The sequence below is a fragment of the Fulmarus glacialis genome, unplaced genomic scaffold (assembly GCF_000690835.1).
Source record: "Fulmarus glacialis isolate BGI_N327 unplaced genomic scaffold, ASM69083v1 scaffold896, whole genome shotgun sequence".
Classification (NCBI taxonomy): Eukaryota; Metazoa; Chordata; class Aves; order Procellariiformes; family Procellariidae; genus Fulmarus; species Fulmarus glacialis.
The window spans coordinates 3,060-26,419 of NW_009217248.1; the positions used below are offsets into that span (position 1 = coordinate 3,060).

The following is a 23,360-nucleotide window of genomic DNA, read 5'->3' on the forward strand; positions in this document are numbered from 1 at the left end:
GAATAAGTTGCTGACACATTGTCAGCAGTGAGCTACTTTTCATGCATACGTTAGGCCCAAATGCTGCCACAACTAGTCCAGGAGGAATGTGAACTGGATACCTTTGGGAAAGCATCTAACAAGATAAGTTGTATTCAAATTATGTCAAGAAAACAGTGTTTCTCAGTATTTTACAGCAAAGTATTTTGACACATTTCAACTTTGAAAAGTATCTCTTTTTCTCTTAACTGAAGCCTCATTCTGTTTCTTTTGCTTATCTGAGACAATCCTTATGCCCACAGATATTTTGAACATGTTTTCAGAGTTGGAGATACCATCTACAGCTTGTGAATACGTTCAGAGATCAGCTCTCCATGACTAAATTCAAGTCACCAATACTAATGCATTTGATTTTTTTAAGGCTAGCAATACTTGACTGTTACTTCAGTTATTCTGAAGAACAAAACATAGAGTAAGAACAGTCAAGAAAAATAAGACAAAAATAGCTTTGAAAATGATCCCTCTCCACTGGTTGTTTTTTTTTTTTTAAAGGACAAGAAGAACTTGACCTTAAAATGAAACAATTAATAGTGAAATGTAATTTGGCAGCTTGTTAGCTCTGCAGGGAGAGCTCTTAACACATACAAACTCTTAGAATTACACATAGGGAATGTATCATGTAATATAAATATATAGAGTTACTTTCCATTATGGGATTCAGAACTGCCATTATAGTAAAAATGTTTATTTTAAAAAGGAAGTACAGTTTTAGTGTGGCTATTAAAGAAAATAAACCAGTCTGAAAACGTTTTTATTTTTCATGACTGTTAATGGTCAAAGCATACAAATTGCAATGACAGTAAAATTAGAAATATCTTCCAAATTGTTGTCAATGTTTTGACTCACAAGGACTCAAAACTCAATTGTTGTAATTACAGTGAAATATGCCACAATTATTTGCTGGTCTAATGCAGTTCTTTGCATCACACACTTGAATCCTTGTAGAACAGTTTCCCATTGAAGAGCAGTTAATTGTGAATTCAAGACATACAACATTGTTACCAATCCACTTATTCTGTACTGACTGGAAAAATGCTGTAAATTAAAGTAAATCTTAATACTAGAGGAAATAGTTGCCATATTTGTCCTAACACTCAAAGCAAGTTCAGCAAAATAATCTCTAGCTATTTACCGCACTAAATCAAAACTATTCTTACCTAAAGATCCAGGTGTTATTACCTTGTACATTCCAGGTGAAAAGAAACAACTTTTTATAGGAGTGTTCCCTTCCTATTTCCAATACATTTGCTCTGAATACTTATTTGCTAAACGTTGAATGTGAAGATTTTTAGGTAGGGCAGTAATTTGAGTAAAAGTCTAAATTACAACTATTAAAAAAGGAATTCAAAACAGCCATTGTTATGTGTACCCAATACTACACAAATTTTGAATGACAGATCTTCAGATCATAGAATTAGAACTGTAACATCTTATAAGCACAAAACCCCCTCACAAGTTATCTTCCTAGAAATGCTGCAAACCAACTCATCATGTTTTATTTAAAATTTAATTCATGGGGTCTTCAACCATGTACTTCAGAGCTCAATCAGTATGTGCATTCACTATTAACGCTACATTCCCACATTCTTGTATTACTTATTCAAAATTTCCATTTAAAATATTCTAAATATTTCCTAAGTTCCTCTTAAATTTATTTTAATTGCAAAGAAGCTGCTTCAGTTGTAGTTGCTGCTACAACTAAAACATGACTTTAATCCAATTTTTTGAGACTCAAATTATTAGCTTTAGAAGACCCAGCATAGTTAGTACTCTACACTCCCAATAGCAACCAAAAATTGCACATGACAGGGGAACAATGATGTTTACAACTCTAAGTTGACACATGCCCTCAATCAGAGGCCAAAGTCTTTCTTTACTGATGACATTGTGGAAACACATTTGAACGTGTCCTGTAGCTCTTGAAGCTTAGGGTGACCTTGATTCTCCCCTGGCAACAGGCCATGATTTTGCTTGAAAAATCACAGTGACAGTGAGAACCACTGACAGATGTGATGAGACATACAGGTCTACTGTACGTCTCACCCTTCCCTCCACCAAAGGACCTGCGTGTAAGAGGGTGGAAAAGCTCACTCTGAAGCCCACCTTGCGCTTCTCAGTTTGACTGACCCACTCTCCCTATTCTCAATGCATCTCCATGGAGCAAAGAGTGTTCCTCTGCAAGAGATGTGCCACAAACCCCTGAAAAGCAGAGAACTGAGAGATTGCTGCCAGTGCTGAGATCGCTGAATACAACGGTCAATACATTATGAACTGACTGTAGAGTCTGCCAGTCCAAAGAGAAATCTGGATGAACGCTGAATTTGAGGAGTGATTTGACTGGGATCAGCATCTTCAGAGAAAGTAAATATTATACAAGTCACAACAGATATGTATTTTCTTACCCTATCAGTCCCATCATAAGAGTTTGGTTCCATCTGTGCTTCTTTAAGCTATTGATCGTTGCCACATTACTGAGGGCTGAGACACAAATTCACCTTTGCCGTGTGTGAAAGTGGCACGGCTCAATTACCAGTCTTACTGCCAATAATCTCATGATTTATCAGAGTCAACATTTTTATTTTTATATATATAAAAAAAGCTACAGCTGTTGAACCTTAACAGAGGCAGCAGGGGAAAAAACAACTTCCATGCTACTGTCTTTCCAAACAAATAGTTTTCTTTTAACTAAAAAAAAAAAAAAAAAAGCAAGTGCAATTTGTTTTCTAAACATCATTAATGGTTTCAGACACATTGTCAAGAGGACAGAAACTGCAAATGTAATCAGCACAATCTTCTCTGTGCCTAAGAAGAACTGACTACAGTAGTTCTGCTACTTATTGGTAGGCAAACCACAGACTACCCTTGCAGAATATTCCCTTCAGTTTTCTGTGGCATGAAAGATTCACTCAGTGTCTTAACTCAGTTGAAGAATCCAAACAGTGATTACCAACTTTCATCCTCTGCCTTATAATACATGCTAGTATCATATGATAACTGGAATAAAAGTGTTTGTAGAATAACTCTGTTAGAGCCCTTAGGTAAATTTTTTCAGCTAGTAAAACTCTCAGAAAATTGTTAATTTGATTTTTTTAAGTAAACTGGCAAATACATTTTTAGCTGAAATAAGAAAGAGATCACTCAAGACTGAACTTCTCTTGTGGAAAAAAAATATTCAGCCCTGGCAAACATTTTCGTCAGAAACTCTGTTTTGTAAGACATTTTAGACAGCTAAGAATACTGTTTCCTTTCGAAAGAATGTCAAATACTTGACAGTTTCATCACTACCTCGAACGGTTCTCCCCAAATCATTTCACCTTGATTTCCTCACAATAGATTTCACAAGCCTTTGCTGTAGCCTAAGTGCTAAGAAGGACCTTTGAGGAAAGCACTGTGTTACTATGCCTGTGTCCAGTGGATAGAGCCAAGGGCACACCTGACTTCAGTCTGTATTCTGAGAATGGCTACTAGCTCATTGCCATAGGGAGGCTGGGTTTTGAAGACAAGTAAAGGCACTTTGTTCGAAAACTATTTCTATTGCATTCAAAGACTAGGTTAGAATAGAACAGATAATCCTGCCTCTACCTTTGCCTTGGGCAAATACCAGATATACAGGCTACATAGAAAATATTTAAGACTTTAAGTGTTCATTCAGCAACGGTTTGAAATGATAACCATTTTGCTTCATCCATTAAACGTGGACAAAATGCATGATTCACTATATACATTTTTGGTAAGTGTAAGTGGAGGGATAGCAGGATTCCGCGGTCATTCAAAGACAAACATGTACATAACATCCTGGAATGGCTTGCACTTTTGAATAACTGCTGAAACAGACAAAAAAGCTGGATTTTCCTAATATCAGATAACAACAGATCAGGACAAAGAACTGTATTATGCACTGCCTTGTCTCCAGCAGAGGTGAAGAGCAGCTGCAGAAGGACAGGACAAATACACAGGGCTAGCTTCACAGAGAACTTCCTGAGGCCTGCAGCTGTGGGACTTTCCAAGTCTGACATGGTATCCAATAATTCTTTATGGGTTTTCTTATTCAGTAAATTCATTCACGTGGAGTTGAGAATACATCAAAATTTGTTTACACTGATTTTAGTACAGATCTGAACGTGCACTTGCCTCGCGAATGGAAAATTCATGCAGTGGCCTCAAACACTGTTAATATTGCTATGGGAAAAAATGCAGCACTACTGAAGCACCATGTCAAAACCCTAGAAAAGTAGGATGTAAGTAAAATGAATTTTATTCCAATAAATCTTTAGAGGAAGGTATTAGAGACACTGGAAATAATGAAGACATAGTCCAAGAGGCAAATTACTTCTTTCAAGAGGATAATGCAAAGACTTTTATTACAATTCTAAAGCATTAAGACCCAAGATTTTCACTGCCATTTGAAGTCTTGGCATCATAAAGGCTACTGACTGTTGTACACAAGGCTTTTTGAGATTTGTTTTCAGACCAGTAGGGAGAAATTAACACCTTGTTCCTCTTCTCCCTCCCCCCACCCCCTTCCTTTTCATTGATGCTCTTCTGCAGTTACTTCCTCGTTCTGAGCATTTTTTCTACTGGGGACCCCCCCCCAAACCCATGCCTTACAAGTTGGCTTTCAAGCTATAAATGCTTTAGTGTTCTCTTATCCACGTTTGGATATGGTCCTTTTTCCATCTGAGAACAGATTTAAATTAGGCTGAAGTCACAAGTGAAGGGAGGATCTTGCTGCTTGATTCAAAGTGCTGACCATTTCTGGCTTTGCAAAGGCTATTATAATGATGATGTTTGCTAGCACGGCACAGAAGCACCTCCTTGACAAGGGTCTGCTTCTCTTATGCCCAGATCTAACCATCACTCTCATCTGATGTTACAAGGGATTCACAACTGAAGCCTTAGTTCTCTCCTATTCCACTCCAAGGTCCTTATAGATTAGCAGTCAGCACAACATACTCAGTTACTTGCAATTCAACAGGTTAAATGAAAGCTGGCAGCATGGAGACAATTCAGCAGCATTATTTACCCTGAAGCAGTTGTTCAGTTGCAAAAGCAACTGCTTAGATGAGAACACTGAAATCAACGAGAGCCTTTCTACATCAATTCCTTCATTTTTTCATGGCTAAGACCTTGGTTCCTTTGGAGACAGTCTCATGGAAAAAAGTCACATTTCAGTATTTGAGATAGGACACATCTGCACTACGCAATGGAGGATGTGCAAAACTAAGTCTTATCTCCCTGCAGCCTAGTTTCTTCAGATGGTTGGCAGAGAAGCTAACAAGATAAACATTGGAAAAATCTCTCAGACAATTCTATCTCATGTACAGATGAATTGCATGACCCAGTTGCAGCAGCATCTAAATGAAGGGAGGGAGATAGAAGACTGTCGATGTGTGATTGCGTCCTATGAAGTGGGAACACACTAAGGTCCTTTCAATGCTGGTTAGGGGAGATAAAGATGAAAGAGGTAGAAGAGGAGAGCATCAGGGGTCTCCTTAATAAGCCTTATTCTGAACTAAATGTTTTAAAATAGTAAACAGCCAACTTGTTCAAATTAACCTGTTTTTAGAAATTGCTACTGACGCAGATTTTATGGACCCCCAACCTAAACTGCCTTGTTCTTCATTTGTAAAACAGGTTCAAGAAATATTTTCTCCTCAAACTGTTTCCACTCCAGCTAGTCCATGTCTGAGTTTGGCATATACTAATGCATTTATTTATCTAGCAAAGAACATCTTTACCCTTTTAAGGAGACTTAAGCAGTCCATAAATGTAAATTGAGGATCTTAACCAGGGAAAGTAATTCCCCATAAAAACCATCACTATCTTACTCAAGTAGATCTCTACCAGCTAAAATTGATGTCATTCATATGACATATAAATAGGCCTATTGTTTTATGAATGTGATTCTACCTTACTAGAAACAGTGCAACCACAGAACTTCCAGAGATACCGTTTCTCCAGCAAGAAAAGGAAAAATCCTATTTAACACTGATATTTTGTTATGCTAAGGCAAGTTTGTGTGTACTTTTGCATATACTTTCTGCTCATCAGGCTAAGTTCATCCCTGTAAACCTTAAGCTGCTACGCCCCCGTGTACACCAAAATCTAATGCACGCTCGCTCTCTCTCTTTCACAAAGTTACAGAAACAGCAGCCAATCTGAGCCCTTCAAATAAACACCAAGAGAAACTTGTAGACTTCTATCTAGGGCTGCCGGCACACACTTGCCTCATGATGGCTCACTCAGCACAAACTAATCTAGGATAGATTCAGGTCAACCTGACCTGAAATGGATCTTAATTGAGTTAGTACAACCAGGTCTAGAGTATCCCATTGCCATGGTCTGATTCACCCCATTAAAAACAGAATGAAAAAGCCACTAGCAACAAATACTGGCATTATGCTGCTTAAGATTTTTTTTGAAAACTGGAATCAAGTTCTGAGAACTCAGCATAATATAATACTTAAAGGAACACAAATGGATCCAAAGGGTCAGAACACGGTCGCAGTTTACGTACCCATGAGGCAGATTCAGGACCAGGTTGTGTGCAAGCCAGAATTCCTGGAATTAGTTATCAGAATTGTATTATAGATGCTGTTCCCATAATTCACCTTGTTCAAAGATGAAAAAATATTCTTCTCCTTTTACAGAAGAGTTTCTAAGTCCATGCCAACTACACACAATTCTCTTGTTGGTGAGACCACATGCTACAGACCAAAGCAAGAATGAAAAAGAAGAAACCCAGGAGGTTTTTTCCTTGATGGTGGATTGCCACTGCTGGAAGATGCTTAATACAAAAATAATACATAATTTAAAAAGCCATCAGTGTTGCTTTATATTTCCAAGCTGGGTACTTTTCTGCTGCATTGGGTAGCACTGATCACATCTGTATTTTTTCAGAATACAAAACAGGAGGGTGCCATATAGGAGTTTTACCAACATTAGCATGGAAGGAAAAGTAAAAGAACTCCCTAATAGAGGGCGCAAAGCACAGAGGAAGGGATGTCCAAAGTAATTAACCACCCTTGCCCCCACCTCTGTGGCCCTTACCCCAGAGGAATTCCCACAGAAATTACTGCCAAGTCAGCTGGGATATTCACTGCAAATTTCTCTGCAGGAGAACACTAAGAATTAAGAGCTTTTCCCAGAGATACATTTACTCATTTATGGTTTCTGAAGAGGTTCATTTAAACATAAGTGTTCTCCTGCAAATGAACAGGATTTATATTGAAAAAGAGTATATATTCCAGTTTTGCCAACTTCCCTTGTAAAGGAGGAATGTATTGTCCACACAAAACATTGCTTAAATGCATCAGTTATTTTTCCATATATCTGCCACTGAGTGGTTTTTTAACAATGGTTAGCATGTTATCCAGTATTACTATCCAATTCAGTGACTCCTTTCATTTTATTTAACAGAAAAATCAGCTGAAAAGCAGATATCAATAGCTCACTACAAAAGTCCAACACCCTAATTCTGCAAGAAAGACTAAGAATTTTAAGCAAAATCACTCATAGATCATAAGCAGAAGCTTTTTACATCCTCAAAGTTTGCTCATAATTTAACATCACATTCGATCAAAAAAAGTAACAAGGTCAAATTGTTTCATCAGTTGTAGGCAAGCAATGCTAAAGAGTGCAGAATTTGGCCCAATTTTAATCAATACAAAGAAGCAGTCTTACTCACTTAGAAATTTATTAACTCTGATCAATAGATTCCATACAACAGCTGCACAAAATCAATGAACAACGCAACCTATACAGAACATTGCAAATGTTTGCTCATTAGGAAATTACTGTTGCTTCCTCTTTTCTTTCCAAAAGATAACAATATTGCAAAAGATTGTTTAGCCAAGTATTCTAATGCTAAAGGTGCACCAGTTGTATGTACACAGCAGATGACTGGACACTCCAAACTGAAAGAGAATCAGTTCCAGATGTTTTCCACTGATTAAATTCAGCCCAAGCAAGGTTAAGTAAATGACAAGCAGCTGCTTTTCTTTTTTGCAATAGTAATGAAAAATACTCTTAGAGTTCTGACTACCTCTCACTGGCAGACACATGGTGCAGCACCTATTTTCCTAGATTTTCATGATTAAGCTGTGGACTTAATCACAGCTGTGGACAGTCTTCAGAGCAACTAATTCTTTTCACCTTTAGTCTTTCAGCTTTTATGCAGATCAGAATTAACAGGAAGAAGCTCAACAGTAAAAAAAAAATCATCTCTCTTTGGAATGCCTCAGTTATGTACATCCCTAAGAAACAGCCAGTCTCACTGCACATACTACTTTCTACCGGAGTAAGTAGAAATAAACCAGGAAAATGTTAAAGTGTCACTAGACCAGATCATGGCTCAGTACACTACTGGCATCACCCCAACGACCCATCACTCCATTTCAAACAGGACAGCAAAGTGGATTGGTTTCAGGTTCTCAGACATAACACTCATGAAACAGCAGAAAGAATATCTTAGTCAGCAACAGATGCAGCAGTTATAAATTCAAAATTATTCAAGTGTGAAGATTCACAACGTAATAGCAAACAAGACCACTTTAAATATGGGGATTGCCTAGCTATGTCTAGCTAGCCCTCTGAAATGTTCTTGAACATTTACTTGCAAAAAATAAAGATCATTGACTGGAATGTGTCGGTTTTTACCGTGTACAGAGGTTGAAACAAAGCTTTATTTCTTAGACTTCTCTCCTATTTATACTCAGACATACAGAGGTTTTTTTAACACCTGATAGGATTAAACTGACAGAAAGGTGTAAAAGTCGCTTGTGTATGTATCTTTAGGGGAGTTGACAGGCCAGACTTTCCATCACAGCCCTTATTCTGGGTGGTGCATGGAAGCATTTCCAAAGCACAGAACTAAAAGCAAAGATTCCCATGGATTTGTGGTTGGGAAAATCTGGAAAGAACACCATGCATCCCTGTATATCAAAATTATTTTCCACGCATTGTCTATGAGACTGCAAAGAGTAAAGAGACATATCAAGCAAACTAGAATTGTTTAGAAAGTGGCTAACACCTGGATATCTAAACAGGGAGCAAAACCAAAAAAAGAGAACACTTAATTTTTTCTTCTCCATTTTTTAAGTAATGGTGTGTGTGTGTGTGTGTATATATATACACACACACACACACACATACACACACACCCCCCCAAAGAACCAGAGCTTATTTTACGTCTAATTCTGGAATCTTTTCACCTTTCCCAGCTGACATACAAGGTAAAAATATGTAAAATACATGCTTCTCAAACCATATTAACTCACATATTCAAGATGAAAAGTATATTTAAAGGAGTAGTAAAAGTATATTTACTGCCATTTGAGTAGAACCAGTTTAAAAAGCCATACTTTTTTTTAACATGATGTCCTGATCTCCCACAATAATATTTTGTCATTCCCATCAGAAAGAACAAGTTTTTGTGGCTAAAAAGTAGCTTTACATTCTGGATTAAATCACATCTTATTTTCCCCACAGAGCATTCACTACATTTTCTGCAAAAATCAGCTTCTCTTCTTGCAAAAGCTGACATTCCTGATTACCACTCCTCCTTGTTTATGCTAACAATAAATAAATGCGTAGGCCTATGTTTAATCCTGCATTGACTAACAGCATTCTTCACTTCTGTAATGCTGTGTCAGTCTAAAAACACTTCATAAACAATTAAGACTCACAATATCTCTGTGACAGAGACAAGACTCATATTCATTTAACAGATGACGCAACTGAAGCACAGTGAGTTAATTGTCTGCCCAAGGTCACATAGCAAATCAGTAACAGAGCTAGGAACAGAATCCAGGAACACTGACTCATGCAGCGCTCCCTCCTCAACAGGAGACGTGCCTTTTACATACAGCCTCAACACCAAAAGGGGGTTTCCATTGCAGTCTAACAGCCCACTACTACATGCTAGAGCTTTGTCATTGTCTCCTGTTCTCATTTTAACGGTCTCTAGCTGCCTCTGCTTCTTTTGTGGAAAAGAGTTTGAGGCAAAAGCTGACAATCCTTGGCTTTTTACAAAACCAGTACACACACACACAAAAAACCCATGGAGGAAATGCAAAAAGTTGCCTTTATTCCCATTTATAAGATGAAGCACCTGCTTCTCACCTTCAGTAAGAAGGCTCTGAGGTGGATCAAAAAGGCCTTCACTTCTGTACAGTCACTAGTGAACTGCAATGGAAAACCTCACAGTCCACAGTACTACGGTTGCTCTGTACATCACCACTGGCCTAAGTGATGGCTGAGTTTTTCAACCTTCTTTCCCTTTTCTCATCCACTGGATCACATGGAGATGTACCTTGCATTTTGAAATTAAATTACTGTTGTTTGAAGTTTGGTCGTTGGCATGTTAGACCACATATTCTGTATTCTGGGCTGTACTGGAGTAAGACTGTTGCTACCTCACTGAAACATTTAACAAAAAGATGAGATTCTCAAGTAGCAGTGGTGAGAAAAATTGTGTAGCACATACTTATCTGTGCTTTTAAAGGTAAGTTTCATAGACTGTTTCCCCAGGCAACCTCCATTTATATATTAGTTTCCCATTACAGTGCAAATTGTGCATCAGGGAATTTTTAATATTAAGTTACTTGACTAATTAAAACAGAATTAGAAAATCGTGGTCTTAACCAGAGTTCAAGCCCTCCATAAAAAGGGAAACTTCACCTCCCCCAAATAATTTGGATCATATGACCTCGAGAAGGGCAGTGCTGTACTGGAAAAGGCTCTGCCTACAAGGGCTCATTTGAGCCCAACGCATCCCCCAGTGCTATGCAGTGCCATGCTTTTCCACGCTGTGGCATCATGTACCATAAACAGCTGGTTAATAGACCAGAGATCAGGTCAAGCAGCTGCCTTTGTACTTGATATCAGAAGTGTGGAAACAGATCACTGCAGTGAATTAGTGAGATACAGGATTAGCAGAGGAACATGAGACAGGAGCCAGTTGCATTGCTGCCTCTGTGGGAGGCCCACAGGCTGTCTTCCAAAGTGCTCTCAGCCACTTCTGAGTTGATACCAACCGCATATTGAATAAAATTCCACTCTGGTCTATGATCTGACCCACTGATGGGCTTATTTGATAGCACCAGATTCAGAAACCTTTCTAAAAGCATTTCTCAGCTAAACAGTGAACCACCGGTAAACATTTTGTTAAGTATCATATTCCAACAAGTTTTCATCCCTCTTACAGTAGTCTAAGCTAATCTTTTAGGCCATAATCCAGATCCTGTGCTTATGCACATATAAGGATGAGACAGGAAAGAACGACTAAAATCAGTATGTAAACTGTCTTCTGCCTCTCCTATCTATAACACACATTGCCACATCACAGAAAAATACCCTACATGATCTGACGTGATTGCTCTTGACCAATTCATATAACTTATTTATTTCCTTCCTACTGTCTGTTTGTTTTGGGTTTTTCTGTTGTTTTTTGGGGGTTGTTTTTTGTTTGGGTTTTTTTGTGTGGGTTTTTTTTTTCCCCCTCCAAATAGTTTGACCACTCCAGCATTCTTCTAGGAAATGGACTTTCCTAGAAATGGAAATTCCTCCCTCCTTCCCTTTCAAAGCATGCATTGTGTGCCCTTTTATAGACTCATCCATCTCACCAGCCTCTATCAGTCCTGTTAGTGACTCTTGGGTTGTTTACCGTACTCCTCAGCTATTTACTTTGCAAGCCCAGATAACTAAAAGCAACCTGACTTCAGTGTCTCTTTCCCAATCCTTTCTCTTTTGCTCTGACTTGATTTGCTCGTCACTGAATCATTAGCCACGTAATGGCAAGTGACACAATTTGTAGTGTCAATTTTAGCAAATTCAGTATTAATTTTCAGTGAAAAGAAAAAGGAAATGATATTTCCTAATATCATTACTGTCTTTACACTTTATGTTTACTAATTGGACCAAACTTCCATTTTGCATAGATTTTAATCTCAAGTTTAGGTCATTAAAAAAAGCTCACAATTTACCCAGATTCTTCCTATCTTTCCTACATTTTGGAAAAGTGACAGCTTGGGATATTCATGTGAATTCACCAAGGAGCTCCTATGTCTCCTGAATTCTTCTGTGTTGTCCTGTATTAGCACTGCTAGTAACAGGGCTTAAGCTTTGTACTGAGTTTGCAAGACCTAAGGAATGAGGCTTCTCAGGCCTGCTCTGTCCAAACTTTTCCTGGCCTGACCTTAAGTGATTCAGCTGTGACAGCAATTTCTCTAATTGACCAGGTGTCTATATCTAACTTGTTTTACTTTTGTTTATCTTCATGTTGTACAACCAGTTTCATATCTGCAGTAGTAACAGCAGTTTTTCTGGTAGAATGAGATATTTATAACTAATGACACAGTTTATAGAAATACAGGCTAGGTAGAATATCAGAGGCCTTGAGAAGTGGAAACACAGCACGCCTGCATAGGAATATAGGCATGAGATAAGAGATGGGGCACAAGCTTGGCACTGGAGACACCACAGCTTATAAACAATTCACTAACGGTCAGTTAAAGAAAAATGCAATCCTGGAGCAGGACAAAACTGATTTTAAGGGTAACAGAACAAAGAAATACTATCTCACATACATAAAGGGGAACATATACAGTAAATTCAAATGAAACCTGGAGCTGCATATCAAGGTAGAAATACGTAAAAGTGTGTTAGAAACATTTTTAAGTGACCCCAAGCGGATCCCAGGAAAGGAAGAAGAAACTAGCACAGCAAACATCATATTCCTCCCTGTGAAGGACACCAGATTTCAACAACTCATTGCACCACTTCCCCTTTTCCCCCTGCAGCAAATGAAACATTAGGACCCAGAGGAGCATAAATGCCAGGAAAATAGGGAGAAATCAAGAAGTATGTGTTACAGTTTTAATTGTATTTTTACTATTGCAACTTTTTAAATATGCAAAAAATATATTGCATTTGATTCTTTTTTTATAACAATTAGATTGGATTAATAGCGATTAGAGCTCAAGATTTCAATTGTACAAAATTCTAGTTTTACTTGTATAATGTGTGCTTCCTCTTACTTATAAAGAGGACTTGGAGCATAACACTTCTTAGTCTTGCTTCCTACCATACCTTATCTGTTAACTCTGAGTTCTTGAAGTCCAATAACTCTATTTCACTTCTTTATTCTTCCCAAGGCTGGATAAGTCTATCATTGTGTGGTTACTCTCCAACGCACCTTTCATATTTTTAATCAAATCTCTAGCAGCACAACTCAAAGGTAGAACAGTCTCTCCTCTACTTCCACTCTCCACCTTTTGTACCAAGGCTACTGAAGACCTAGCTGAATAATAGATTTTTCCAATGCATTCCTTCAGACACAGGTGTCAGGAAAAGCCCACAAGGTCCTGTATTGTAAGAAGATTCTGCTGGTTGCTCAAACATAAAAGAAAAATTGATTTCCTGTCTTTATAGTCAACAGTTGGATTCTCCCTTGACACCCCTATGACAGGGTCTTGGATTTTCTTCCTTCCTTCTCTTGCCCAGAGACTTAAACAGCAAGACTACCACAATGTATATTCTGGATCCAAGAACAAAAGTGATCAGGGCCATATCAGTACAGTGAAATAGCTTACCAAAATACAATTTATTAGGTCAATTTAATCTCACTTTAAAAAGCTTCCTTTGTTTTATTATTAGGCAACACGTTAACTCAAATACAATTTATTTGCTTCTCTAATTTTCTAGATTTTTAAGGTTTTAACAGTTATCTGAAAGATTAATTTTTGGCAACAGAACATCCTATTCTGGGGTATGCCCTGATAATTATTATTTTTTCCCGCTGCTGTGCTGATAGTGTCTTTTTTTCCCCAAGTTCTAATAGTCAACTTTACCGGAAACACCACTGCCACTAGTCCATGGTGGACAGCACTTCTGTTGTTCTTTTTTTTTTTTTTTTTAACTCTATAGCACAAACTTGTCATTCACCATGTGCTTATCCTAAGACAACATCATCATAAAGTCTCCCTAACATGCAGAGAAGTTTTCTTTTGCTACTGAACAGTCTTACATCACAACTGAAGTTAGTTGAAACATTTTCAGCTAAAGGAATTTTAGTCATCTAAACGTACTGTCTTTGATAAAGCAAAAATGTTTTCTGGATAAAAAAGTCTAAACTGAGTTTAAGTGATATTACCAATCAGAAAAAGTTTGAGGGAGCTGCAAATACCCTCTCTCACTATGCACTCCCATGGTCTCTGGGACCATCTGGTACAAAGTCCCTACTCAAGTCCGGTGTGACTGGTGATCTAAACTCTGGTCCTAAATCAGGCAGAACAGGGAGTTGAATAAATTCAGAACAAAAATAAATTTTTAAACCTTAAAAGCTGCCAGATTTAATCAGAAGTAAGAATGAGTTTGGCAGCGGCAGTTGTTTTCAGCCTCCATCTCCCCTTACACCACCCCCCACCCCCAGATCTACCATCCACTTTGGTCATGCAAGATAAACCACAGAATTCACTGAAAGTTCTCACTCAGGACAGCCAGGGCTGTAACAGCAAAGACTGAAAACTTTCTGGTAGAGGCATCCAGGTACGACTCCACAATTCTTACAGGGAAGTACCATTAGTACCTACAAGTCCTGAACAGATTGACAAATTTAGAAGTTAAATAGCCCTGTGCTGAATACAGATTCTCACTTCAAAACCACCAGCATCTGCTAAACTCACCTTCTTAAGAGCATGACATTTTTCAGAAGCATGGTATCTGGATACTTTCTCTTGCTAATTTGGAGCATATCTTTATATTTATGCTTTTCTGACTTACTGACAGTTATGCAGACCCTCAAAAGCTTTGGTGTGTGCTTTATTCTGTTAATTTTAGCCACATGTTTTTTCTTACCTTTCACTCAGCTTGTCAGCACTGGAATCTATGAATCCACTTTATTTAAAATGTTTGCTTCTCTATATGTACTGCAGATTGCAATGCATCTACACCACTGAGGGAAAGCAGCCCTTTTTCCCCAATGGAAATGCAACCAGTTTCCAGGAATAACCAACCCATTACAAGATAGGTGAATTCTGGAATGTCAGCATCTAAACTAGCATTACAGACAGAATAAATCAACATTAACACTATTACACACTTTTATATAAGAGGGCTTACAAAGGTATTCTGGGGGGTCATCAAAAATTACAGTTCTCTCCCCACTCTTGGTGAAAAGTTACTCTTGTGCAGTTTTGCTTTAAATATGAGGGGGAAGGTGAGGGGGATATGTCAGCATGCAAGAAACTCCAAAAAGCAAACAGAAAAGCACAGTGATAAATAGGGAATTTTGTTTTTACCCCAGCAGAGATTTATCACTGTGAGAGTCTTGGGACTTTGACAAATTTTACAATAATGAGTTGTGTATACAGCCTACAATAACTGACAGAGAACAATATATTCCATCTGCTGGAGATGTCCCAGGAGGCTGACCTTCAAAGTCCAAAAACTTCCACATTTTTATAATTTTTCCCTCCCTAATAAAAAGCATTATGAAACAGCTATTCAGTTCATTTTTAGAAGCATACATTGCAGTGAATAGCTGTTATTTGAAGATGAAACTCAAGTGCATGTAAAAGACTTCAGCTACACTCAAATGTTACTTGTTTTTCTTCTATTTGGATCAGTCTTTACGACCTGCCACTCACTCTTGCTATCATAAGTAACTACCATCTTGATACCTAAGTGTCTTCTTTAAGTCTTACAGGAACATTAAAGATGTCAGAGAGTTCATACACGTCTTGTCATCCTGATAAGAGACCCTCCTGCAGGGGAGTATGTACACAGAATGGTTGACAGAAGTATGGGTAAAGATCAATTTTCAAGACTATAGAGAACAATTATGGCTATAATCTCAGGTGAGGATGAAATCACTGAGGGTTTTAAATCACTACATGAATGTATTAAGCCATACACCCTGGTATGAAAGAGTTCCTCAGTAGAAGCAATAGATACCCATGAAAAGAATATACCGTACTACAGTATCTTCCAGCATCACAGTTATTTTCCAGAATCGTTTTTCTTAAATCATGTTTGCTTTAGCTGTTCATTTTAAATTTCTTTCTAAATAGCTTCCTCATTTTGAGAGATTTGACTTCAAACAAGGAAACTATTATTGCAGAAGACTTTTGGCCTTCCCATTCCTGCAAGGATGGTCAAGTTTTTAGGGTTACAGAGCACTCTACATTAGTCACACCCAAAACACCATGCATGGTGCAGAACTAAGTCAGGAATTGTTTTCCTTTTAGGTTATCAAGTGTTTGTTTCAGGATTCCAACATTTATGATGTGTAAAGATTTAGTTTCTACATTATGCACTATCCAATATATGTTTTTTATTACACATACACAAGTATCTCAGAAACGTTAATGTTGATCATATCTATACACTTTACAAGGCTTCCCTTTTCTCAAACCTTCTTCATATAGAAGAGGAAAGCATTTTTGCCTAGCTTTGAAAGATATGCCTCCTAAACAAGTTTTGAGCAAGCCAAGAGGATGCTGGGTGGACATGGATAGATGAACAGGATACCCTAAGAAAAACCTTATTTTCATGGAAAAAGATGTACTCACACAATGCAGTTCCTGAATTAAGGTAAATCTCTCCTTTATCAAGGAAATTTTAACTTAATTTCAGCCTATCTCTGCCCAGAACAAGGAATTTTCTTAGTGGGACTGTTATTATGTTGCCTGCACTTGCCAGGCATTTGTTTCACATCTCCCTACAGTCTCTCTCACATCTGACCAGAGCAGCAGACTAGAAGAGCAGTTTTAAAGCAACAGCTCTGCTCCTCCTAGGTCAGGCCTATAAAAGTGATCTAATTCAACCTTGAAGTTTGCCATCATCTGTAAAACATCCAGCCCCCACAACCAATGAATAAAGTATTCCACTACAGCAACACTGAAATAGAAGCTGGCATAGCCCTTTTCAATTGCCTTTTTCTATTATTATTTTCTCTGCCTTTTCTACTTTCAGCTTTTTAAGAGAGGAAAAAAATACCCCCATTTACAGGCTTGAAGCCTAGTACTTCCACTTCCCAAGAATAGAAGCCTATTAATTCTGGCAAGGAGTACTTCACTGAGAGAAATCAGGTTTAAACTTTTGAGAGGTGTCAAGAATGTTCAGTCAATTGAGCAAGTGAGTTAGCCAACTACATTCCTGGAAGCTTTGCAACAGAAGGAATGAATCAGAAAAATCAAATGAAGTGTGACTTACCCCTGACACTGGCTAAGGCAAAACGTGAAAGAAAATGAAAAATAGATAAAACTTAATTGGTAAGGGAATAATATGCATGGCTGTCTCTCAGAACAAGAATAAATTAAACCAGCTATAATAAAAGTACAAGAAAACATTTTCAGAAAAAGTGGAAAAAATTCTTTCATTTTCCTCTGTTACCAAGCTGTCAGGCAGAAAAAGATACAGGCTTGTCTTTTCAATCTCTTTCCTTTGATGCACAGAGCTTTGCTCAGACTAACTACGAACATTTAAGGAACATAGCTTAAGTAAATAAATGTGCACTGGCAGAGTCATGAATACAGACAACAGTCCTCAACATCTTAACTGTCTTCAGTACTGTTACAAGTTACACAGCACTTTGCTGCTTGTCCATCGCTGACTGATACCACAGTATCAAAAATACACTCCACAAAATCTGCTATTAAATGGTCAGCAAGGGTAGCTGCACAAGGCTAATAAACATGCTGAGAATGAACATAGTATTCTGTTAAGAGACATGTAGTTAAAGCAGCAACTTTATTTATAAGTCACATCCTTCATCCCTTTTCCCAGAACCCTATAAAAGTGCTGGAAATGCCAAACAACAATTAAAATACCACCATTGCTGAAAAGCATTCTGACCTCAAAGTGGGAGATACAAGACTTATATAAGGTTATAAAACATAAGGAAGAACATGAGGGGTAATGAAAACCTCCATCAGTGGAAGAAAGAAACTCTTCCTCCCATAATGGCAGTTCATGGCTATCAGTTGCATGAAGCAGAGGCTTGAAGGTCTTTCTAAATCCCTGTGGGAGTCAGATGGTCCTACCACTTACAGACGTGCCTCAACATGCCACAGCTCTCAGATCCCTGCTATTCCACATGTGACCGACTGCCCTAGCATGGATGACATAGGTTGCATTGACAATACAATCTAGCAACTCTGTGAAGTCAGAGCAACCCAGTGAAACTCCTACCTTTGATTGTGTTGAATACATAAGACACTACATATTCCCTCTGAGGGCAAAAATATTTAAAATACTTTTTAGTATAGAAACCATCATGTCAAGACTAGCCATACTCTCTCCAGGCTGAAATTGTGCGTCAGCTTCAATGTCACGTAAAAGTAGCAATTTTATACGGAGTTGATGTTCAGGTTTATCAAAGACAGATGAAAACCTAAGTCAAAGCACCACATGATAACATACCTTAGACTAGGGCCAGCATCTCTGGATGCCTCAGTTAACTTGGCACGGCTTTGCATGCCTCTAGGTATGGAACATAACTCCTCAGCTCAATCTCCCCTTGAGCTAAAGATTTAGCAGATCCAGAGCTAGCACAAGTTTCCCCAACCCCATCAGACAAAGGAAATCAACACAAAGGTGGAAAAATTAGCTTTCCAAAAAACCTCACGTTATAGTAAACAATACTATTTCATACCCACATTTCCACTACAAACTTAATGTAAAAAACCCAAGAATTTTACAAACAAAGCAGTATCTTAGCTCAGCAGTGAAAGTCAGCCAGTTTCCAGGTTGAAATACAACAGTCACTTATAGCAACACACAATATTTTAAACGAAGCAAGAAAAACCCCACTTATCAAAACCTCTTGGTTGATGTAGGCATAAAAATATTTGGCTATTCCTATCACAATTTATTTGCACAATGTTTAAGAGGGTACTGTAAAAAAGTAAAGACTTTTCCTGTTTTATTTTCCTTCCTTCAGGCTCTATGTGAGGTAAAGTTTAACGGTGGGGTAGATCTGAGGAAGCTTTCCATCCACCTCTGAGATAATTCAAAAAAGTAGAATTAACAATATATCCGACATCTTAATTGAGTTAATTTTGGTAAACAAAGAAAGCTCTTTTGATGTTCACACCACATTAATCTGAAGATTTCCTTTAATTTGTGTCCCCCTGTTTTTGTTATGTAATTGTCCTTGGTTTGAGGCATCTTGCTTTACTGATTAGTTTAAAATTATTTTTTCATGGAAATTTTCCCTTCATCAGTTCAATTCACTTTAACATTGTCTCTTAGAAAATGCTAACCTGAACATAAGTGAAAGTAAATTACCTCCTGGTTCATCAATGTAGAAAGACACATCTTTTTTGTCTTCGTGTTCATCAATGTGATCATAAGTGATCTGTGGAATAGACAAGGCATTCTCTCCTGGGTTTATTACTGGTGCAGAACTGTTACCACTGCCTAGTTTCCCTTTTCTTTTGTATCTTCTAGCCTGTGGTAGTAGAAATGGGATGATATCAGAAGATACTATCAAAACCAGAAAAGTACACGTGAAATTCACTATACAGTAAACTCATTTGAGGTTGTATTTTTATTTTTTTTAAAGAATGCAATTGAAATTCAGTGAAAGTGTTACAACTTTGGTTAATTTCAAAGTGGCTGATTCTCAATTACCAACTTAAATCTAGTAAGAATTTGATTCTCAGGATTAGATGCCTAGCACGTTCTGAAAATCAGGTCTTAAATAATATTTCCTCAAACTGGGTCCAAAACTCAAGGCACCCAAAATACTAATCACTTGAGTATACAACAGCTTGGCTGTAACATCTTTCTAAAGTTCTAATTAAACATAACCATAGAATTTGAATTATGAGCTTCAACTCCAAAGTTGAAGTTCTCCTGATTTTAGAAGTCTAAGAGGCAACCTAATAAACACCCAATAACTGGTACACAAGAACAAAAAATGAAAGTTTGGATTCAACTGGTTCTAAGCAAGACTGGTCTCCATCTGCCTTTGTGACTAGAAGTGACCAACATAACAGCCACTCATATACTGACTACGTGGCCTGTGCTGTCTGCTTCCTGGATGCTGCCACCACCTAGCTATATAAATACTATTTATTTCCAGTCTTCATGACTACCTACCCTTTGGCTCTAGTCCCACCTAGTTCTACTACTCACACACCTCAAAACAGAGGTAAGAGGCATACTTTAATTTGCCTGATGCTCCAGTAACCTTCTGACAAGGAGCCAAGATCTAAGGCTACTGCACTCAATTCTGCAAAATACTCTGGCCTCTGATGTGACCACTAAGCAGTTAGCAACATAAACATCAGAGAGAACGAGTATTCGCACATATCAACATAAAGAGCTGCAGGCTCAATATATTCACAAATGGGACAATGCTACTTGGTCTAAGTAAACCAATTCTTATTTTATTACGGTCTGCACTCAGTCTTTTGGAATTCAGTCTTCTGTTCAGCTCTGCAGCAATTAAACAAAACCATGCTTGAAATTAATCAAACAAACAGGGCACAAAAAATGGTAGAAATGGGCATTTATTGTAGACAGCAGATGCACTACCATGCATCAAAATGCTTCTAAAGGCAAAGATCATGGGCTTTCATAGCAGGAAAAGAAACTAGGAATTCTCTGGAGAACAAAATGCTACAACATGCACAAGATGATCAATATACATTTAAGTCTTTAAAATAAGAGGCTAGGTAGAGAAAGAAAGAACTAGTCTCCTTTGACAAGAGAAAATGATCCATTTGTAAGAGATGAAAGAACCATTATTATGTTCTTGAATTAGGGTTAGCAGTTCACAGGGAAGTTCAGGTTTAATAATGTTAGGGAAATCCCTCTCACTAGAGAAAACAGAGGGAAAATACTAAGGGCACTAGAAACTAACTGTTTTTTCCAGCTGTCCCACCATGGATTGCTTGCTGTTCAGCAACACATACTACCCAGCCTTACTTCAGCTTTTCTCCTTTCCTCCTGGTTTTTCTGTCTCTACTTATGAAAAAGCTAGTCTCATAGCAAAGTTACACTCTGCTTAACCCCGAGTAGTTTGCACTGCTGTAACACCAAAATCTATGCATGCATACATGCTGATACAGCTTTCTACACATGCAATACTGCAATTCTCTGCTGGGCAACAGGCATCAGTGGGATTTCACTGCCTAAAACCAGGCCTCTAACATCACTTTAGAAACGCTGGGTATCTGAGCTAGACCTGCTGCAGACCTGGGCCTTTCCGGAAGGGGTGCTGAAGGCTAGGCAAGCTTGCCAATGAAACTACATAACTATGTTTAGGCAATCCCACCTGTGTAGACAAACACTATTCCACTTTACTGCAGCCACAGCTCAGCGATTTGCCCGAATTTCTACACACAACCCCAAATCAAAGTACCGTGGAGAGAAGTACTTGAGCAAGAAAAGCATAGATACTGTCAGCCACATCTTGAATGTGAACATAAATTTTTAAACTTCCTTTCTTCCTGTATGAACTACTATGCAAAATGGGAAAGTGTCATCATTGACTTACACTACCCTTTGAGAAGGTAGAGGAGACTTCAAAGGGGGTAAAACAATGGAGAATTGGCACCTGTCTGACCACCAGGGCAAATTTAAAATTAGAAGACATTTGTCCCTCAGGAATATTTTAAGGAAAACTAAACTAATCATGCTGTGGCATGAGAAAAACCAATCAAATGTCCCATTACAAATGCCTTTCAGCTCTCCAAATTCTTTGGACACTTCATAAGGATTTTGGCAAGTTATCCCAATCAAATCAAAAGCAAGAACAGAATAGAGCTCTGCCAACTCTCCATTACCTGTTTTCTCAGACTAGGGCTAGATGGCGCTGGTGGTTTTTTGGGATTTTGCAGTGGTGATGTATAGATCTTCCATGTTGCTGTAGAACTGCAGGATTTCTCTGCTGCATAGCACCGCCACAGAGTCTATAATAAAACCCAAAACCAATAATCTGAGTGAATAAGCAGTCACTGTTGTCCTGCAGGACAGGTAAGTCAGATTTTGCTGCAAATCAAACTGACAGCAAAATCTTCAATCAATGTAAACATGCTGCAAAGGGTTCTGACTGCAATCACTGTGCTATACCACACAACACTATGCCTAATAAAATACACTCTCCCCTGTATATAATTGTGGTGAGTGTAACTTGCACCAAGAAACATACACTCAGCACACAGTGATCTTAAGTACACTCTTTGTACCGTTCTCCCTAAGAGCTGGGGTCTAACCCTGTCCACAGTTAAAAAAAAAAAAAAACACACCAAAAAAACCCCCCACACAGCACAAAACCAAACAACCCTTACAAAAGGGAATCCCCACAAGCACCATGGAATACTGCTGTTTCCCTTTTTCTGCAGTGTGCCCCATTTTAGTATTTGTGCACCACGCTACTGCATTCTTTATATTATCATATAGAACGTTACGCTGGGACATTTTTCTAAACTGAGGTGTGTGTATACATGTATATGTATACACATTCATCACCTCAGGATTTGGCAGAGGCACAGGACCTAAGGGAATATAAAAAGTTAGGAATTAAGAGTATAACAAAGACTTTTTTTACTATTTTGCCAAATAGACTCATTGCATCCAGTTAGTGTCACTATGTCTGTGAATATCACAGGTTAGTAAAGCCTCCTATGCTCACTCATAAGAGGGGGGACAGGCAGTTATCTAATTCTCTCTAGTGAATGAAGTGGATCAAAAAGACAAAGTGGTTAAACACAAGTTATAAATTTATTATAAAGTCTAGTAACTCTGATTCTCAGTGCTTTAACTACTAGGCTACACTCCCTCTCCAATACTCTCCTAAGCATTTTACTGTTAGGGGCCTTACCTGAATTAGAGAAGCTGCAGCTGGGATTTGTCTGTTGAAATGCTTCTGACGTTGCTTCTGCTGTACTTTCAGGGCAAAACCAGACCCCAGAATACCCTAAACATAGCCAAAATTGCTAGTCAGGCTCCAATATGGCTTCACACGCCTAAACTTAGCATATGAAAACAGACATTTTATAAAAGACTTCCCTAGAAAAAGAAAAGTTCTGAATTTTCAAATGTCCACAGTGACAGAATTCTATTTATTCCAACAAATAAATCTGAAATTGAGCATGTTGATATTGGCATCACGTAATGTCAATAAACAGCCTGTGTTTATTGCTGTTATCTACAGGTAACATTAGTCAGACGCGTTCACAAAGGCGGTCACGTTCCAAAGGCGACCCTACACAATGGTGGGAGAAGCAAATGCCAGTGTCACATGACTGATCTAAAGCTGTTCTTTGCACTTATTTTTAATTCCTTGCCACAGAAAAAGGCCACAACTA

The 23,360-nt window shown here is 38.2% G+C and overlaps 1 protein-coding gene across 1 annotated transcript in view; it reads right to left on the reverse strand.

Moving 5' to 3' along the window:
* Window positions 1-19,329: 19,329 nt before the first annotated feature.
* The window catches only part of LOC104072234 (potassium voltage-gated channel subfamily KQT member 1-like), a gene marked incomplete at its 3' end in the record, with an annotated part of 29,128 nt that continues 25,097 nt past the window's right edge, over window positions 19,330-23,360 (reverse strand). Inside the window, exons 9-11 of the mRNA XM_009579577.1 lie at window positions 22,874-22,969; window positions 21,837-21,962; window positions 19,330-19,492 (exon numbers count right to left, since the gene is read on the reverse strand). Coding sequence (XP_009577872.1) covers window positions 19,330-19,492; window positions 21,837-21,962; window positions 22,874-22,969 — 385 coding nt within the window. The remainder of the gene's footprint in view (window positions 19,493-21,836; window positions 21,963-22,873; window positions 22,970-23,360) is intronic.